This window comes from Antedon bifida, chromosome 5 (genome assembly GCF_963402885.1).
Source record: "Antedon bifida chromosome 5, ecAntBifi1.1, whole genome shotgun sequence".
Taxonomy (NCBI): Eukaryota; Metazoa; Echinodermata; class Crinoidea; order Comatulida; family Antedonidae; genus Antedon; species Antedon bifida.
The window spans coordinates 20,831,201-20,851,418 of record NC_136230.1 but is presented as its reverse complement, the minus strand read 5'-3'; the positions used below and the strand labels follow the sequence as shown (position 1 = coordinate 20,851,418).

At 36.0% G+C, this 20,218-nt stretch overlaps 2 protein-coding genes across 3 annotated transcripts in view; both read left to right on the top strand.

Annotated features, from left to right (window-relative positions):
* The window catches only part of LOC144843560 (ubiquitin carboxyl-terminal hydrolase 9X-like), a 48,770-nt gene extending 44,660 nt beyond the window's left edge, over positions 1 to 4,110 (top strand). For both annotated transcript variants that reach the window (XM_078700385.1, XM_078700384.1), the window contains exons 54-55: positions 766 to 894; positions 1,753 to 4,110. In XM_078700385.1, coding sequence (XP_078556511.1) covers positions 766 to 894; positions 1,753 to 1,947 — 324 coding nt within the window. In that variant the 3' untranslated portion in view covers positions 1,948 to 4,110. The remainder of the gene's footprint in view (positions 1 to 765; positions 895 to 1,752) is intronic.
* Positions 4,111 to 4,274: 164 nt separating this feature from the next.
* LOC144842086 (methylosome subunit pICln-like) lies at positions 4,275 to 19,683 on the top strand. Its single transcript, XM_078698447.1, has 5 exons — positions 4,275 to 4,470; positions 12,607 to 12,818; positions 13,079 to 13,153; positions 18,675 to 18,806; positions 19,115 to 19,683. Exons 1-5 carry the CDS (start codon positions 4,352 to 4,354, stop codon positions 19,168 to 19,170), a joined length of 594 nt encoding a protein of 197 aa, XP_078554573.1. The 5' UTR covers positions 4,275 to 4,351; the 3' UTR covers positions 19,171 to 19,683.
* Positions 19,684 to 20,218: the final 535 nt, after the last annotated feature.

The window sequence follows — 20,218 nt, the reverse complement described above, 5'->3', positions numbered from 1 at the left end:
ATGGAGAAGATAAATTTAGTTAACATTAGATGTTGCTTAATAAGTTCTTAAAGACACCTTCCCTACAATTTGTGACGTTTTGTAAAAATAATACATATATATTACTTTAAAAACATTAAACCAGATCATTCCTTGTCTTAAATGTACGTTTTACGGTAAATTATGATAAAAAACAATGCACTACCTAAGTAGCTCGCGGCGACTGACCTCTCGTGGACGGTCTTTAGGCCTAGCCTAGCTAGGCTTAGTTTTGTAGGCCTAGCTGGTAAACATCGTTAACGTACGAACATCGTACGCTAGCTATATACCTAGCCTGACGTTGTATAGTTGCTGCATTAATTGTCTTTCTATTTTTGCCAGACTCCGTTGATACAAATTGGGGAAAACCCGGTATTTTCGCTGAAAAGTTAGGAATCTTCCATTTGTTTTGGCATCACGATCGATCGTAAAGTGCGTGAATTACAGAAGAAAAACAAAAATATCAATCCGGGCGCAATGCATTTTGGGATTTATAGCGGGCCGCTATAATTATTAGAATCGACTTATTTTACACATTTTTAACCATTTAAAGACAAAAAAAGTTATCGCAATAGGACCATATATTATTATTTTTACATTAAATATAGTTTGTGATCTTAAATTAGATTTAAAAAACGTAGGGAAGGTGTCTTTAAATGTTGTTTTTGAAAATTCATTTAGGTTAGTTTCGATTTCATTTGGGAGTTCATTCCAATGATGGAATGTGTGTTTTTATTCAATTTGTAGGAACCAGAGGAGGTTGAAGTTGGTGAGGATCAGGAAAGTTCGCCAACAGAAGATCCTCCATCAGTACATTATCAACACCATCTGCACACAGTGCAATCACAGAATAACCAACAACTCATCTCAGCACAGGTTTGTAACATTGATGATATATTGTCCCCTGAAAAAATAATGTTTTTACATTTTTTGTTGAATATGCAATTTTAATGTCACGTAATAGTTATTCACTTTAACAAAAAATTATTAAAAAATCAAATTATTTACATGTAAAAACCAATTTAAAGCAAAAAATAGTTAAATTAGCTGCTAGCCAATGAGTTTTTGGTTGAATTTATTTTGTCATTTTATAAGTGAAAACATTATTTGTCAAGGTTTTTTTCTACAGAAATGATTAACTTTGTTAAAACTACAAAGTGGCCTATTCAAAATCTGATTTTGATTTGTTCTTTATTTGTTATGTTTTTGTTCATGAGCAATAACATGCGGAAGGCCAAGGTGTACTGTACTAGAGCAGAAACATATGGAAAGAATTTGTACAGCTGCACAACTTTCTTTGTGGCATATAACACATCTGCAGACCATGCACCTATAGTTTGTTGATTAGCCACAATTGCCACTAAAGTATTGATTTGTGAATTGTCATAAACCAAGTTTGTTAAACTTAGCCTTCTGAGATAAATTTAGAAATTATGACATTAAGTATTAGTTTTAGTGGTAGAACTCTTACATCTGGCTTCAATCATTTCTGCTTTGGTACCACACACAAAAGTTCATATTCTCATATATCTGACCATAATGAAAATCAATGCACATCCAATTTCAGAAAATATTTTGTTACACATAAAGGTTTCCATAACATAATATTACTCACATGAGCACTCTATTGACAAGTTCCCAAAGCAGTTTTATTAGCTACAGAAGTTGAAATTATTCCATTACAAAAAGTTTTAAACATGATTAAATACTAACATAAATGGTTACTTTTTTTAGAACAACCAGATACACCAGCAGGTACCAAATAATCAACAACCATATAACCAGCAACATCATATGACGAACATCCATCGTCATAACAACACAATTAACAACAGTCTAAATAATCAAAGTCGGCCTCAAGGCAGTAGTGAAGAACAAAAGGAAGATGATGATGCTAGTACTGTACAATCAAGTAACAAGCAATCATAGATGAAGATGTGAACAAAGGCGAAATAGTATGTAGGCAAATGTAAAAGGAAAAGTCACCATTCATATGTAACAATATATTTTGTATTATTCAGTGTCACATTTGACAGTTTTGAAACTACTTGAAATTCTATACATAACAGTAGGTTCATAATAACTTTGCTGTCATTGTCATTTATTCACCTATGATAATTAATTTAAGAAAGAAAGAAAGTATTTAGATGTCCCTAAATTAACTTACATTCTGGGAAGAGTTGTAATTGTATTGATTTAAATTATTAAATTATTATCCTACTGATCAGTAACACCAGTGGTGTAACGGCTTTATGCGCACTCACTGGGTAAACCCTGGGGCCCCAGAGCATGAGCAGCTCCAATGCAACTACCCAGCATGGCAGGCCCCTAAGGAGTGCTAAACCAGGGGCCTTTTCCCCTGCAATATGCTTTGAATTACATTTAAATTCAATGCTACCGAATGAAAGTAACTTGCAGTTAGCATGAGGGCTGCTTTAGAAACCCTAATATTGCATTGAAAATTCAATATTTATTACAAATGTTCAGTCAATATGATTAGTTATTTACCCAAAAAATATTAATACACAAAGTAATTTTATTGTTAAAAAAGTTACATTATAATGATGATGATAAAAATAAAATAAATAAATAATAAATAAACTTTCTATGGTTTATTCAATATTCTTATCTTGATGAATTTGTTAATTCACACTAATTCTTCTTTGTACCATGGTGATTAAAAGTTATTTGCATGTGGCATGTAAATATACAATTGCAATTTTAATATAGTAAGTAGATGGGAACAATGCATGCCTATTTGTACAATAAATAATAGACTGCTCATCATCTTGCTATAGATCAAAGTAGCTCTAAATCAAATAAAATATTCAATGTTGGCTTTTTATTAGAAATGTATAAAAAAAACTGAATGGGTAATTTTATCCGAATGTAAGGAAATTAAAAACATTCTTGTAAGACTAAAATCAATGTATGGAGTTGCTAATATTTATATGTGTCAATAAAGCTAGTGTTGTAAATGTAAACATAAATTAGCCAGAGATTGAAGTATAAGGAACCCAATGATAAAGTAGTTGAAGTTGTCTTGTTATAATAAGTACATGTTCATGTATAGTGCTTTCATTTAATATTTCATCAAAAACAATCTGAATCATTACAGATGGAACTGTAATTGATAGTCCTACAATCCTGATAGCATCACTTTGTCATCACTTACGGATATGAATGTATTTGTCTTCAAAATTTAATTGATATTTAATGACTCATATGAACAACAATGTGTATATATTTAGTCTATAAGTTTATTATGATTTAGTTTCGTATAATTTTAGGTTGTCATTACTTGGAGGTACGTTGAATATAGTGCACATTCTTTATTAGAATTATTTGTAAAGATACAAGTTTGTATTTTGTGTTTCATCCAATGAATAAATATGTTTTGTTATCCTCTGTACAGTTGACTGTTTTGTATTGGATATGGTATCATCTTATCAATATGATTAATTTAAGGCCTTGTGATTTCTGTTAAGTTTCAACAAACATGAATTGTATTATTCTTGTATTATTCAATTTATTATTGTTAAGGTTTATAGGTGTTTTTGTAATTATAATATTCTTTATTTGTACTATACTGTTACTATTTCAATAATTTTTGTTAACTAGTAGTAGAATACAATAGTTGATTTTCTTTTGAATCAAGAAACAACAAATGGTTTTACCAACCTAGTTAATTTTGTATTTAAAGCAATGACTAAAGCCGCAATCTTGTGATCTTGATTTATTGACATTGACTACTTAGTAACTGTATACTATAAGTAGTATGCTATCAGCATTTACATTATCAAGAATTCATGTAATTCAATAATACACTTTCCTCTAATAAATAGAAAACCCTGTTGTATGAAGGAATCTTCATTATGGAAAGTTCTAAAAAAATATTAAATTTTAATTTTCATTGTGTATAAGAGGGCAAAACAGAAAGTAAATTACTAGCATTTATATTTAATTACGGTATGTTTTAAACAAAGGAAAACTTTTGGTTTAGGAACTGTAGCATTATATAGTGGATGAAGTGCCCATTGCCTAAGTTGTTCATTGCAGACATCAACGTCAAGCTTTGAAATAAAAGTTATAAGTTATGTTAAGTGTGTGTAATAATGTTTGTTTAATAATTGTTTCACTGTGGTAGATCATGGAACATGGTCAATCAAAGGTGATGGCGCTGTTTTAATCAACGACGATCGGGATCGGAACGACGAAATGATGCACGGCTGGTTGTTGTGTGTGCGCGCACCACACACACACACATGGCTCGCTCATTTGTTGTTTTTTTTTTTCATGGCGGCTGAATTTTGAACGGAATCAATTTGTAGAAATGACAACTTTAACATCGATATCGGCTCCCACAACGGGTATTGTACATACACAGCATAAGACCGATGTTTATTTTAAAGAATCAAACAAAGGAAATGGAACATTATATGTCACAGAAAGGTTTAATACGTGTGGTTTATTTTCTAGCCTAGCTAGGCCTACTACTAGGCCTAGGCTAGGCCTAGTGTAGTAGGCTATCCTCTTAGAAGAGTCTAGCTTGGCTAGTCCTAGGCTAGACGTTGTGGATGCTAGTCAAGTCGCCCCATCGCAAAGTCGCCCCATACAAAGTCGCCCCTTACACAGTCGCCCCATCGCAAAGTCGCCCCAAAACAAAGTCGCCCCGACACAGTCGCCCCATCGCAAAGTCGCCCCATCGCAAAGTCGACCCAACGCAAAGTCGCCCCATCGCAAAGTCGCCCCATCACAAAGTCGCCCTATCGCAAAGTCGCCCCAAAACGTTAAAAAATAGTTTACAAGTGCGTAAAATGTCGCAATGATACACAAAATAACACGGAACGTGTATGCATAAAAGGGGAAGCCCCGCCATGTAGTCTCAGGTTACACGACCGGCACGCACCCCCATCATCAGAGAGGAAACCCCGACTAATCACTCCGCGGTCGCACTAACGTGCTAGCTTACCAGAGGGAAACCCCCGTAATTACTCCGCCGTTGTCGCACTACAACGCACCATCTGAAGATGGGGAAACCCCGCCGGAGTTTTACGATGATATCAGTCGCGTTCGAAATCGGTCGCGTTTAATTTTGGTCGCGATAAAATGATGTTATACGATCTAGATTATTTTTACTTTGGTCGATGAATATTTATTATTATTATTAGGCCTATATTAATAATTGATTTTTGTTTTTATTTTACAGGTCAGTATGATGAGAAAGATGTGTGCCTTAAAAAATGACAATTTGTAAACATAGTTTAAGATTATAGTATTATCCAGCATAATGTCATTTAACAGTACATAATTATTTAAATGTGAAATATTTTATAGGAAACGTAGGCTGTGTCTGTGTCTTTTATTTTATATGCAACAAATTACGTAAAACAATTTATTTATAAACATTCAGTTTACTATTATATACATAGTATTACAATGAACATTGATTCTAAGCCTGGAAAGGCAATCCCATCATTATATCCATTATAAAATTGCATCATATCACCACTATATGTCGTAAATGATGACGTGCGTGTGTGTATTCGTCGTACGTCCGTGTACGTATTATTCCGTGCCTCTTCACTGTCTTGTTTAATTTAAAATTAAATAAACACCCGATATGAGGATATTTATTAGGCATGATAATTAGAATGTTCTATAACCAAAAGGGTTGAAAAGAATTTCTTCAGTAAAATGATCATTGTGCTGTTGAATAAAAGGCGACTCGCCATCTGAAACATTCTCTGAAACCAATCGGAGCTGCGCCTTCTGGTATCTGTTTCCTCACAGCTGCTACGTCTTTCTGCTGACCGTCGGGGATTCCCCTTTTTAAAAAACACGCACACGATACTGTACGATGGTTTTTCCATGGTCAAAATGTAGCGTTTTAAATTTTACTAAAATACCTGCATTATTTTTTTTCTTCATTTTGAAAAGTCATTATAAAATTAAGACACATAACTTGTCAATAAATGCAAAATGATCAATAAGTAGCCTATAACACTCATTGTCTTACAACACTGTTATTGTTTTAACTACTGTAAATCTATACGAAGGCCTACTACACATTTATTATATTATCCTAAAAATGAGCTGGTATCCACGCGTAGGTTGAAGAAAGATTCGTAATAGTGGCTCTGGTAACTAATTTTAAAATCATATTAAATTAAAGCCCCCTTCCCTACGTTTTTTAGATCTAATTTAAGATCACAAACTATATTTAATGTAAAAATAATACTATATGGTCCTATTGCGATAACTTTTTTCGTCTTTAAACGGTTAAAAATGTGAAAAATAAGTCGATTCTAATAATTATAGCGGCCCGCTATAAATCCCAAAATGCATTGCGCGCGGATTGATATTTTTGTTTTTAACCTGTAATTCGCCCACTTTTCGATCGATCGTGAGGCCAAAACAAATGGAAGACTCCTAACTTTTCAGCGAAAATACCGGGTTTTCCCCAATTTGTATCAACGGAGTCTGGCAAAAATAGAAAGACAATTAATGCAGCAACTATACAACGTCAGGCTAGGTATATAGCTAGCGTACGATGTTTGTACGTTACCGATGTTTACCAGCTAGGCCTACAAAACTAAGCCTAGCTAGGCTAGGCCTAAGACCGTCCACGAGAGGTCGATCGCCGCGAGCTACTTAGGTAGTGCATTGTTTCTCACTTTTTATCATAATTTACCATAAAACGTACATTTAAGACAAGGAATGACATGGTTTAATGTTTTTAAAGTGATATATATTTATTATTTTCCAAAAAACGTCCAAAATTGCAGGGAAGGGGTCTTTAACATTTTCGAAACTATAAATCAGGGATAATCTTTTTAGAACTTTCAAACAAGGGACTATTTCTTTAATGATTTTTAAAAAGCACATCACTCCATTAAAACCTGTAAAATAAAAATTAAAACACAAATTATGTATATAATAGGATAAACATTATAATGTATACGACATTTACTTTAGCGCGACCAAAGTAACAACGCAATCGATATCAAACGCAACCGACTACAGCGTACTACTAGCGGCGGCGCTTCATAATCATACCGAAATAAAACCGTGGGCGACTTTGCGATGGGGCGACTTTGTAATGGGGCGACTTTGCGATGGGGCGACTGTGCCGGGCCGACTTTGTTTTGGGGCGACTTTGCGATGGGGCGACTTTGTATTGGGCGACTTTGTATGAGGCGACTTTGCGATGGGGCGACTTGACTGGATCCCGACTGAGTGAGGGGGTTCGACTGAGGCCTACTCTGGGCCATGCTAGTAGTAGGGCCTAGGCCTTAGTATTTTGGCCTAGTACTCACTGTACTGGGCCTGGCCCTAGCTGCTATCTTTTATCTAAATCTAGGCTAGGCCAAGCCTACTTTTTTTAGGTAATAACAATGTGAGAGGGCAAGTCAAACATTTATGCAAGGCTTCAAGGCATCGTCGTTTTATGAAAATTGCAAGTAATTGTACTGACGCGGGTACGGTATAATGAGGCACTCGCTCGGGTATAATAAGCCCACCCATTAATTTGAAGATCTAAAGTAGGTGCTGTAATACATTATTTTGTAATTGGGCAAGTATTAATTTTGTGATGGTCGATCCGTCTGGCGACTTCCGTATACACCGCATCCACGTACCTACCTTTATAATTAACAAAGCTATTTTATGTAGGGGAATTTCACAGTAGGCGGAGGTTTGTACTCTCGGAGTACCCTCTAGTTAATAAATGTAATTACAAGATTAAATACAAATTGTTTGTAAATTGTAGTACCCTTTGGGTTTAAAAACATTAATTTTGCCATGTTCAAAATCTGCCGCGATTGATCTACTCTAAGGTTTCTATGACCTTAAAGTAGCTGTAGTAGCCCTTGACTTGCGAAAACGAACAAGCGCTAGTAGAGAGTAGTAGTAGAGTCAGTGGTGACGTATAGCCAGCCAATCCCGGATCAGGGATCGCAGTTTTTATTCAATTAGGCCCGGTGATTGGATGTGATGAGGATGACATAACCACTAGCCAATCACCAGGCACTACAATTTAAATATAATCACATCGATAATTAAGGAGATTTATGAAGAAACCACTGCTTAGCCATATATTAAAAACACGATTGTTGTATGTGTGGACACGCTAACAACATACATGGTCAAATGCATAATTTAATATTCTATAGATTAACGCAATTTTTAATGACAGAAGATGGCAGGCAAATAATGCTAATTCAAATATAAAAATTGCATATTTTATTAATATTACCAACTACTTAAAATTACCAGTCGTAAGAAAGTGAACTTTTCGTAGTCCGATTGTGATAAAACTAAAACAGAATTGTTCAGCAATATATTGTTGTCAATTAATCATCGACGCAGACATGTCAATAGAACATTCAGACTGCGCATACGATTTCTACATGGCTACGTTTTGGTCTCAAAAAATGTAACAGTTGATTCGCAGCGTTCTATAGAGGGCTGTGGTTAGAGACACGGAGTTCAATGAGCGTGTTTGTTTAATTGGCAGCAGTGCTTTAGTATAGGCAAGCGCGTTGTAAAATTGTTTGATGTCACCGTCGATGCATATATCCTTCTATTCTTTAATCCATGGTAGACCTTAGCCTACTATCAGGAATATATTGTATGATACACCAATTGTTATAATTGTTATGTCTAAAGATACGGTACCGTTTCCATACTTCTAAACGTATGAAAGGTACGGTAATTATAGAGGGCGCTATGTAAGCATAGATGTTAATCAAATAGGATCTGGAAGTGGTTTTTTGCAAGCCAGCTGTGTATCTTTAGTATTATAATATCAAAATTGATTAAATTATTTTCTACATATTGGCATCTCTCTAGGCTAGGACTAAGCCTACTTGCTAATGTGTGATTTTAGGCCTAGATTAAATTGGCGGACGACCGGGTGAAGAAGATCGGTTATCACATTCCAAGTTGGCAGTGTTTTTCACACGCATTCCAGAATTTTTTCATGCAGACATTTTGATTAGCCAATCCTATAGTATAACACAGTCTATTTCTAATCTTTGCGGCATGTCATTTGATCGGCATATCAGTTACTAGTGTCAGGTTTGACTCCTTTTGTGTGTTCAATACATACCAACTAAAAAATAGTAAATTCAGAAATATTTTCCTTTTTTCCCCACACTAGTAAACTTTGCTGGAACTTAATAAAAAATAAACTAGCAAAATTAGCAACCTAACTAGCAAGCACCATTCTGTTAATGCTAGGTCTAGTATAGTATCTTTTTGGTCGACAGTCGTATCAAAGAACCTAAATAACACAAGAATCTCCTCTCCCTCAATTTGCGCTTAAAACACTGTACGACAATATACACGTATCCGGCCAACTACCCCCTGAACAATAACACAAATTATGAATGTGGAACAAGTCCGTTTTGATGGTACTGTATTACCCATTATACAATCTTAACTATGTAAAACGATAATCTGTCGGCCATCTGGGATTTTAAAATGGCCGCCACTAAAAATTAAATAATTTTTTTTAATATGTGTGCATAAATTGTTGTTTGTACACAATGTTCTAAAATAGTCAGTAGTATGGGATTGTCTAAATATAAGGCTGTCTAAAGTTGTCAGTAATATAATAGATATATAATGCCCCACTATGACTCTTAAATTACCTAATCGTTCAAAGTTGGAATTGCAAAAGTATGGAACAACTTGCATTGATATCAAATATTCAAAAACAATTTCTTCTATTTCTAAATTATAGATCTCATTTCTTTTTATAAAAGTGAAACTTGTATTTCAATTTAAACACAATATAAAACAAGTGTATTTATACTTTATTTAAATCCTGTACAGTTTAAATATGATGTTAAATAATAAATGCGTTATTGCCATGTACTGTAATTCAATGTCTGAACCTTCAGGGCCATAGTCACCAGTATGGTTGGTAAGTTTTCAACCTGTCAACTTTTGGCAGAAGCTTGAAGGAAATAAAGATACAACTCATTCACAAGCTTTATAGGCAGCATTAACTCTCACTTCTCATCTTCTACAATCTCAACCGATTTCATTAGATATGTACCCCCCCTACAGATGGACCACCATTATGCACTGGTTTGATGAGTGCACATGGTTGTGGTATAAAAACTCATGTACTAGAGAAAGACAAGACAAGGCCTGGTGATGAATCTTGCCCGAGATGAGTGGAGGTGGACAGACATGACATCAAGAAGCAATTCTTATTTCGAACCAGTGAATTTATATGGCTTTTGGACACATAGCATTGTGTAAATAGTGTTGAGGCCAGTGCTTTTGTTGAAACTGAACTTATTACCTATACAACAGTGACACAAATAAAAAGGACGTCACAGAAGCACATACTAACTCTGCTTTCCTAGGAAAAATGCATGATTCTAAGTGACGTATCATTTTGTTTGAAAGATGTTCATCATAAAGATATTAACTTGAACACAGAGAGTCGATGAAATCTAAATGATGTGGTTGAACTATCCCTATATGTCAAGACACAAGACAACTATGTCTGCACACATGGAAAGTACACATGCTTTTATCAAATATTTCTTTGCTCATGACCACCTGAACTATGGCCGGTTACTTCCGCTGTATCACTTTCAACAGATTACTGAAACAAATTACAGATATTGGAGTTGGAGAGAACATGTATGTGTGACAAAGAGACTTGCTGGATTTACATCAATTGATCAAGGTCATTGAGCGTGGTATCATTGGAATAACACAAATTAATGATTTCATCAGAGCTGACAAATCTAGTTGATGAGTTTGAAAGCCAACATTTAAAGAGAGATGATATCCCGATTAATGAAGAATGCTGCAATTGTCACCGAGGTGTTTGTTGTCCATGGCATGATGACATTGGACAGAAAATGTTTGAGGCATTGGTAAAAGCCTTGTAGAAGGCAAACTGTATGGGATCCTAAGAAAAGGACGAATATTGACAGATTCTTTGTCGTATCACATAGTCAGCCGGTACAGTATTGTATATAAGAAAGTATGAGTATTTGGCGGTGAAATGAGGTATTGCAGTGCTTTTCCTGATTTGTTTCTGAACAAGCTTGTTGGGATCGCAGATCAGTCTGTTGAAGTTTGATGGATACAATAGTAGAGAATGAAGGAGGGTCAACTTACTGTATCGCATTCAAAACAGCTCACTGATTAGAAATATTGTCATTTAACTGAAGAAGTTTATGACATGTTTTATTATGAAGAAGTGTACTGTACTGTAGACCTTCTGATGGTCACCATGTTTTTGTCATAGGCATATCATTTTGTGTCATTCAATCTAATTTTATTTAACTTACACACGTTTTTTTAATAAATTTAACCCATTTAAAAAAAATGATGGCCATTTTGTATTAATCACCATGTTGTTGTCAAATCAATGTCATAACTTGCACATGTTTTAGTAAGAAATTTAATCCATTTTTTTAAATGGTGGCCATTTTGAAATTCAAAATGTCAGAATACTGATGAATATAGGTTTATAATAATTCTTATATAGCAGAGAATCCATATGGCATTAATTTGAACTTAAAATATTATTCATAATGGGTGGTACTTTGTCCAATATGGTACATTTATTGGATATTCTACGTATTGGCAGCCATCTTGGATCTGACATCCTTAAGCTTTTTTACCAAAAAATTGAAACATATTTTTTGTATTACTTTACATTCTAAAGACACTAAATCAGATGGAATTTTTCTTTTCTTTTTTTTAACAAAAAAAAATGACACGAAATTACATTATAGGCCACAATATAATTACAAAAAAGTAGCAAATAAGATAACAAAACTCCCACAACAAAATTGCAAAATATCAAAACCATTGAAATAAAAAAAAATGCAAATGAATAAAAATAAACACACATAAACAATAATTAACAATGTGTGAGCAATATGAGGTCATTTGTATGATTTAGGTCATGTTTCCGCAGCAATGTATTTTTCATTCGATTTCCCTTTTTTATTTTATCTGTGACCCATTGCATACACATCACTATTTCTGAGCATAATTAAAAACAAAGCTCTCGCACTACTACTTTACTTACACTACAGCATTCAGCTAACTACTACTGTAGCTAGGCCTCGCATCTAGCTAGGTATACTAGAAAAGTATATTCAGGCTGTGCAATGTTTGAATAAAGTCTTATATAGAAATAAATGTTCTTGTATTTCCTATCAATAAAAACAGCCGCTGCAGGTGGTGTGCATGTAACTTGTCTCAGGGCCATGCCATGGCTATACTAGCTGTGGTTTGTTGTTAAATTGCAGAATTCGATTGGCCCTAAACCATCTCGGCCGAAAGTCAATACAAGCATGCATCGCGCGGATTGATATTTTCGTTTCTGTGATACTGTACACTAGACAATTCCTTCACTGGACGTTTCTGGGGAAAATTGATGAACTCAATTGAATTGTGATACTAAGGTTGATTTTTCAATTATAAATCTATATCATTATATTACATTTGTTAGACGTAACACTGACTAATGAAATTATTTAATTTTGACTCACCATCAAACTTATCAACGTTCATTATTTGTATACTATATTCTCTATACAGTTCTGTGTTGTGGATGAATGAAGCAAATATTGGATTCCATCTTGAGTATCCAAACATTTCATTGCATGCAGTATCAAGAGATGTATCAACTTTTCCTCATGAATGTCTGTACTTGATGATAAACACAACAAATCACGAACCAGATGATGGTTTGGAAGATAGTGAAGATTCAATTTCAGAAATAAGATTTGTTCCTCAAGACAAAGATTCATGTATGTTTACTTGACATGTGCACTATAGTGCACATGTCAAATGTTACCTATCTATTATATTTCATATTTCCCTGGCAATTTTGCTTTCCTCGTTTAACTTCTAGAACCCTCTGCTCCTTTTGCAATTTGTCTCTGCTTTTCATTCACCACTGATACTGTGTCATACTATCAATTAAATATTAATAATCCCTACTATCTCTAGTTAACTTAAAGGGATGGAAAACAGAGTAATATAAAATTTATTTATTTTTATTTTTTAGTAATGACAATGTTTAATGCATTAGCTGACTGCCAGTCTTTACATCCAGATGAAGATGATATTGATTCTGATGATGGTATTTGTTATATTATTATATATATTTTTTATATATTATATTGTTTATATGGATGTTGGTATTTTTATTACACCACTCTTATTATTTGGTGAATAAAACGAAACTTCTATCAGGGCCTTCGTTTATGAATGTGTTGTTCTGCAATTTTGGTATATTGAAAAGAACATAGTAAAAAAAAGTATGAAGCGGTATTTTAAAAAAGTGGAAAGCCGCAAAATGTTGTCGTCTCTCGGTTTTATTTTTTGATCAGGGACCGTGCTCCTGCAAAGTTTTGTGATTTCTGTGTTATAGGCGTAAAGTATCCATGACCAAACAACAACTTTAATCTCATAGAGAACCATTTATTAGTGTTTCAACACACATGTCTCAGTTCAACGGCATGCTTTTAAATAAAGAGCATTATGTAATACAGGGGTACCCTGTAATATGTAAGTTATCAAACCATGTGTTTTTGAACCGAAAACATAAATTATTAATTCAGCTTTCTCTGAGAATCGGAAAGATGGCATCACAAGCTGTTATAAGCTACCGATGGAGAGAGAAAAATAAAGCAAATTACTGAAAAAAATGACAATGTTGTGGTTGCTGAATATCAATGGAAATACAAACAAAAGCAAAAGCTAAATTAAAACAAGGCAATCTAAGAACAGGATGCTGAGCTCTGATAGATCAAAGGTTTCATCTATGATTGCGACACAATCAGTTCCACGCCCCCTAAACGCCTGACTGATTTTCGATTAGCCAAATGTTTGTTAACAGACATTGTAGAATATTTGGTACTTATTTATTCAAAACACAACCCACTTTCAAATTTGTAAATTAATCAAATAAATAAATAATAATTAAAGTTGATGAGGTAATTTGCGGTAACGTATGAGAAGTTATTGGTTAGAGAATCAAAACATTAAAAGTTAGTCTACACAATTAGTTATTATGTGGAAATTAATGCCAACATTGTGAAAATGAATTTTACCAAAAACCAAGTAACCATTTCCAAGATTTGATATTGTATTTTGGTGAAGGGGGTTTACTATTTGCTATTTTATTATCTTAATAAAAACCCTGCGGTAAAATATAGGCATTTAAAATGTATATTTGAAGTATTACATGGTTTCCTATCATGTTTCCATGTCCAACGCCCAAAATAATCAATCCTTTACATTTTTTATTTTATTTTCCTTAGATAAATTATGCTTTTTGAAAAATATTAAATTTTAATCCAACATTTTAATGAGAGAGAGGACGTGAAACTAACAATTAAGTTTAATTTTAGGTAGCACTAACCTTTCGTCGGTGCTAAAGTAAAAGCGCACAGTATTCAACACAAAAAATGTTATTAACAGAAAGATAGTTATATTGTAGTACAGTAAAGATGAGTCAAAATTAGGGTGAACCTAGAACAAATTGTAACAGATATGGTCCAAATGAACATTGGATATCGGAAAAAACATTTTCCTGTTGAAATGAACATATCCAAAGTTTACCAAAATTGGATATAATTATTGGTTGATCAAGCAACTAATAATTGGTTGGTGGGGTGGTTGGTTGCGACTGACTACTTGGAAGGTTGATTGCGACTGACTGCTTGGAAGGTTGATTGTGACTGACTGCTTTGAAGGTTGATTGCGACTGACTGCTTGGAAGGTTGATTGTGACTGTCTGCTTGGAAGGTTGATTGCGACTGTCTGCTTGGAAGGTTGATGTGACTGACTGCTTTGAAGGTTGATTGTGACTGTCTGCTTGGAAGGTTGATTGTGACTGACTGCTTTGAAGGTTGATTGTGACTGACTGCTTGGAAGGTTGATTGCGACTGTCTGCTTGGAAGGTTGATTGTGACTGTCTGTTGGAAGGTTGATTGCGACTGACTGCTTGGAAGGTTGATTGTGACTGACTGCTTGGAAGGTTGATTGTGACTGACTGCTTGGAAGGTTGATTGTGACTGTCTGCTTGGAAGGTTGATTGTGACTGTCTGCTTGGAAGGTTGATTGTGACTGACTGCTTGGAAGGTTGATTGTGACTGACTGCTTTGAAGGTTGATTGTGACTGACTGCTTTGAAGGTTGATTGTGACTGTCTGCTTGGAAGGTTGATTGTGACTGACTGCTTGGAAGGTTGATTGTGACTGTCTGCTTGGAAGGTTGATTGCGACTGACACATTTGAAGGTTGATTGTGACTGACTGCTTTGAAGGTTGATTGTGACTATCTGCTTGGAAGGTTGATTGTGACTGACTGCTTGGAAGGTTGATTGTGACTGACTGCTTGGAAGGTTGATTGTGACTGTCTGCTTTGAAGGTTGATTGTGACTGACACATTTGAAGGTTGATTGTGACTGACTGCTTGGAAGGTTGATTGTGACTGTCTGCTTGGAAGGTTGATTGTGACTGACACATTTGAAGGTTGATTGCGACTGACTGCTTGGAAGGTTGATTGTGACTGACTGCTTTGAAGGTTGATTGCGACTGACTGCTTGGAAGGTTGATTGTGACTGTCTGCTTGGAAGGTTGATTGCGACTGTCTGCTTGGAAGGTTGATTGTGACTGGACTGCTTTGAAGGTTGATTGTGACTGTCTGCTTGGAAGGTTGATTGTGACTGACTGCTATGAAGGTTGATTGTGACTGACTGCTTGGAAGGTTGATTGCGACTGTCTGCTTGGAAGGTTGATTGTGACTGTCTGCTTGGAAGGTTGATTGCGACTGTCTGCTTGGAAGGTTGATTGTGACTGTCTGCTTGGAAGGTTGATTGTGACTGTCTGCTTGGAAGGTTGATTGCGACTGTCTGCTTGGAAGGTTGATTGTGACTGACTGCTTGGAAGGTTGATTGTGACTGACTGCTTTGAAGGTTGATTGTGACTGTCTGCTTGGAAGGTTGATTGTGACTGACTGCTTTGAAGGTTGATTGTGACTGACTGCTTGGAAGGTTGATTGCGACTGTCTGCTTGGAAGGTTGATTGTGACTGTCTGTTGGAAGGTTGATTGCGACTGACTGCTTGGAAGGTTGATTGTGACTGACTGCTTGGAAGGTTGATTGTGACTGACTGCTTGGAAGGTTGATTGTGACTGTCTGCTTGGAAGGTTGATTGTGACTGTCTGCTTGGAAGGTTGATTGTGACTGACTGCTTGGAAGGTTGATTGTGACTGACTGCTTTGAAGGTTGATTGTGACTGACTGCTTTGAAGGTTGATTGTGACTGTCTGCTTGGAAGGTTGATTGTGACTGACTGCTTGGAAGGTTGATTGTGACTGTCTGCTTGGAAGGTTGATTGCGACTGACACATTTGAAGGTTGATTGTGACTGACTGCTTTGAAGGTTGATTGTGACTATCTGCTTGGAAGGTTGATTGTGACTGACACATTTGAAGGTTGATTGTGACTGACTGCTTTGAAGGTTGATTGTGACTATCTGCTTGGAAGGTTGATTGTGACTGACTGCTTGGAAGGTTGATTGTGACTGACTGCTTGGAAGGTTGATTGCGACTGACTGCTTGGAAGGTTGATTGTGACTGACACATTTGAAGGTTGATTGTGACTGTCTGCTTTGAAGGTTGATTGTGACTGACACATTTGAAGGTTGATTGTGACTGACTGCTTTGAAGGTTGATTGTGACTGACACATTTGAAGGTTGATTGCGACTGACTGCTTGGAAGGTTGATTGTGACTGACTGCTTGGAAGGTTGATTGTGACTGACACATTTGAAGGTTGATTGTGACTGACTGCTTGGAAGGTTGATTGCGACTGTCTGCTTGGAAGGTTGATTGTGACTGACACATTTGAAGGTTGATTGTGACTGACTGCTTGGAAGGTTGATTGTGACTGACTGCTTTGAAGGTTGATTGTGACTATCTGCTTGGAAGGTTGATTGTGACTGACTGCTTGGAAGGTTGATTGTGACTGACTGCTTGGAAGGTTGATTGCGACTATCTGCTTGGAAGGTTGATTGTGACTGACACATTTGAAGGTTGATTGTGACTGACTGCTTTGAAGGTTGATTGTGACTATCTGCTTGGAAGGTTGATTGTGACTGACTGCTTGGAAGGTTGATTGTGACTGACTGCTTGGAAGGTTGATTGCGACTGACTGCTTGGAAGGTTGATTGTGACTGACACATTTGAAGGTTGATTGTGACTGTCTGTTTGAAGGTTGATTGTGACTGACACATTTGAAGGTTGATTGTGACTGACTGCTTTGAAGGTTGATTGTGACTGACACATTTGAAGGTTGATTGTGACTGACTGCTTGGAAGGTTGATTGTGACTGACACATTTGAAGGTTGATTGTGACTGACTGCTTGGAAGGTTGATTGCGACTGTCTGCTTGGAAGGTTGATTGTGACTGACTGCTTTGAAGGTTGATTGTGACCGACTGCTTTGAAGGTTGATTGCGACCGACTGCTTGGAAGGTTGATTGCGACTGACTGCTTTGAAGGTTAATTGCGACTGACTGCTTTGAAGGTTGATTGCGACTGACTGCTTTGAAGGTTGATTGCGACTGACTGCTTGGAAGGTTGATTGCGACTGACTGCTTGGAAGGTTGATTGCGACTGACTGCTTTGAAGGTTGATTGTGACTGACTGCTTGGAAGGTTGATTGTGACTGACTGACTGCAAGATTGATTGCGGCTGACTGCTTGGAAGGTTGATTGCGACTGACTGCTTGGAAGGTTGATTGCGACTGACTGCTTGGAAGGTTGATTGCGACTGATTGCTTGGAAGGTTGATTGCGACTGACGGACTGCAAGGTTGATTGCGACTGACTGACTGCAAGGTTGATTGCGACTGACTGACTGCAAGGTTGATTGCGACTGACTTACTGCAAGATTGATTGCGACTGACTGCTTGGAAGGTTGATTGCGACTGACTGCTTTGAAGGTTGATTGCGACTGACTGACTGCAAGGTTGATTGCGACTGACTTACTGCAAGGTTGATTGCGACTGTCTGTTGGAAGGTTGATTGCGACTGACTGCTTGGAAGGTTGATTGTGACTGACTGCTTGGAAGGTTGATTGCGACTGACTTACTGCAAGATTGATTGCGACTGACTGCTTGGAAGGTTGATTGCGACTGACTGCTTTGAAGGTTGATTGCGACTGACTGCTTTGAAGGTTGATTGCGACTGACTGACTGCAAGGTTGATTGCGACTGACTTACTGCAAGGTTGATTGCGACTGTCTGTTGGAAGGTTGATTGCGACTGACTGCTTGGAAGGTTGATTGTGACTGACTGCTTGGAAGGTTGATTGTGACTGACTGCTTGGAAGGTTGATTGTGACTGTCTGCTTGGAAGGTTGATTGTGACTGTCTGCTTGGAAGGTTGATTGTGACTGACTGCTTGGAAGGTTGATTGCAACTGACTGACTGCAAGGTTGATTGCGAATGACTGCTTGGAAGGTCAGATTGCGACTGACTGCTTGGAAGGTTTATTGCGACTGACTGACTGCTTGGAAGGTTTATTGCGACTTACTGACTGCAAGGTTGATTACTTAAACAATTAATTTATTTGTTTTAATTTTTTTTTTTAAATAAAAGCTGATCCTGGTTTTTATGAAGATGCTGATGAAGTTCAACTGAATGCAGAAGGACAGGCTGTCCTAGCTAGGCTACAGATGAACCAAACACAATCAGGAGGCGGTGATGCACAAGAAAATGGACATAATATTGGTGAGTATGATGAATAATACATATCAAAATAACATATGTTTTGATAACTGTAAAAAACAGATATTTTGTTTTACCTTGAGTAAAAAAAAAGTTTGTTTGTCCAGGGAAGAGTATGTCATTGTGCACTAGTTGTTTAGATAGTGCTTCCATTGACACTGTTCTTTTTACATAATCAATACATTGGTACTTCAGTAAGCTGCTGTCAGCACTTTTTATTATATGTATTATTTTATATTGATGTTTGCTCATGTCCACATTGTTTGATGTCTATTTCTTCATTAATACATCCTTGTATATTTGTTTTGTAGTATATGAGTCAATGGATACTGGGCAGTTTGATGATGCAGATAACATGGATTCTTAAGCAACTTGTTCAGTATAGTGTTGATTGATTATTAGCATCAAAGCTGATCCAAATAACACTACAACAAGAATACCAAGATAAAATACTTCTTCAAAAATACATACAGTTTTTATCGTATCCAGGAAACTACCTACTAGAATAATACACTCTGGACTAGTACAGTAATAGTACCGTAGTTGTCCTTGGGAGGTAGTTGTTCTTGCATGGTAGTTGTCCTTCAGAGATAACTGTCTTTACCAGTGGTTGTCCTTGTGATGTAGTTCTCCTCTGGTTAGTTGTCCTCATGTGAGAAGTTGACCTTGTAAGGTTAGTTATTAAGTAGTTATTCTCTAGGCGTAGTTGTACTAGGGGGAAGTTGCTCTAAAGGGAAAGAGGTTGGGTGGTTGGGGTGGCTAGGTGGAAGTAGCTTAGTATTTAAACAATTTGTGGAAACAAAAACAAATCAACTGAAAAAAAGGTTTAAACATTAGTTAAAATGGGCACACATTTAATAAACTTTATATTTTGACATTATTCTGCTCTTGCCTTTGGTATGAATTATTTTTTAGATTTCTGATCTGTGGTAAATTAAATTAAATTTAAAGCAAAAAAAATCGTTACTTGCCTTTGGGTTTTTGGTTAAATTTAACTGTTTTAAGTTAAGTAATTATTTTTGTTTTCTATCGTGGGGAATAACTTTTTTAAAACTGCAAAATGGTAAAGAGGTATTTTCTACTTATTTCCTCAAATGATGATTTGGCGGCATTATCTATGAGATGAAATTATTAATTTTTTCAGCTGTTCAAGTTTAGTTTTGCAATATACCATAACATAATGCTTTCTGAGTAGACGCCTACAGTGTAAAGCTTATTGGTCCTATTAACGATTCTATTGTTGATTTAATTCAATTTGAATGAAAAATAAAGAACAGAACAGTAGAAGGTACTATTGTCAAAGGATAAAATAAAAATACTTTATTTTCTCACAGAAAAACACTTGATTCACCTAAGAGTGTTTATCATCAAGGCATTGCAAAATCATAATCACAGAATAAAAATATATAAACTTT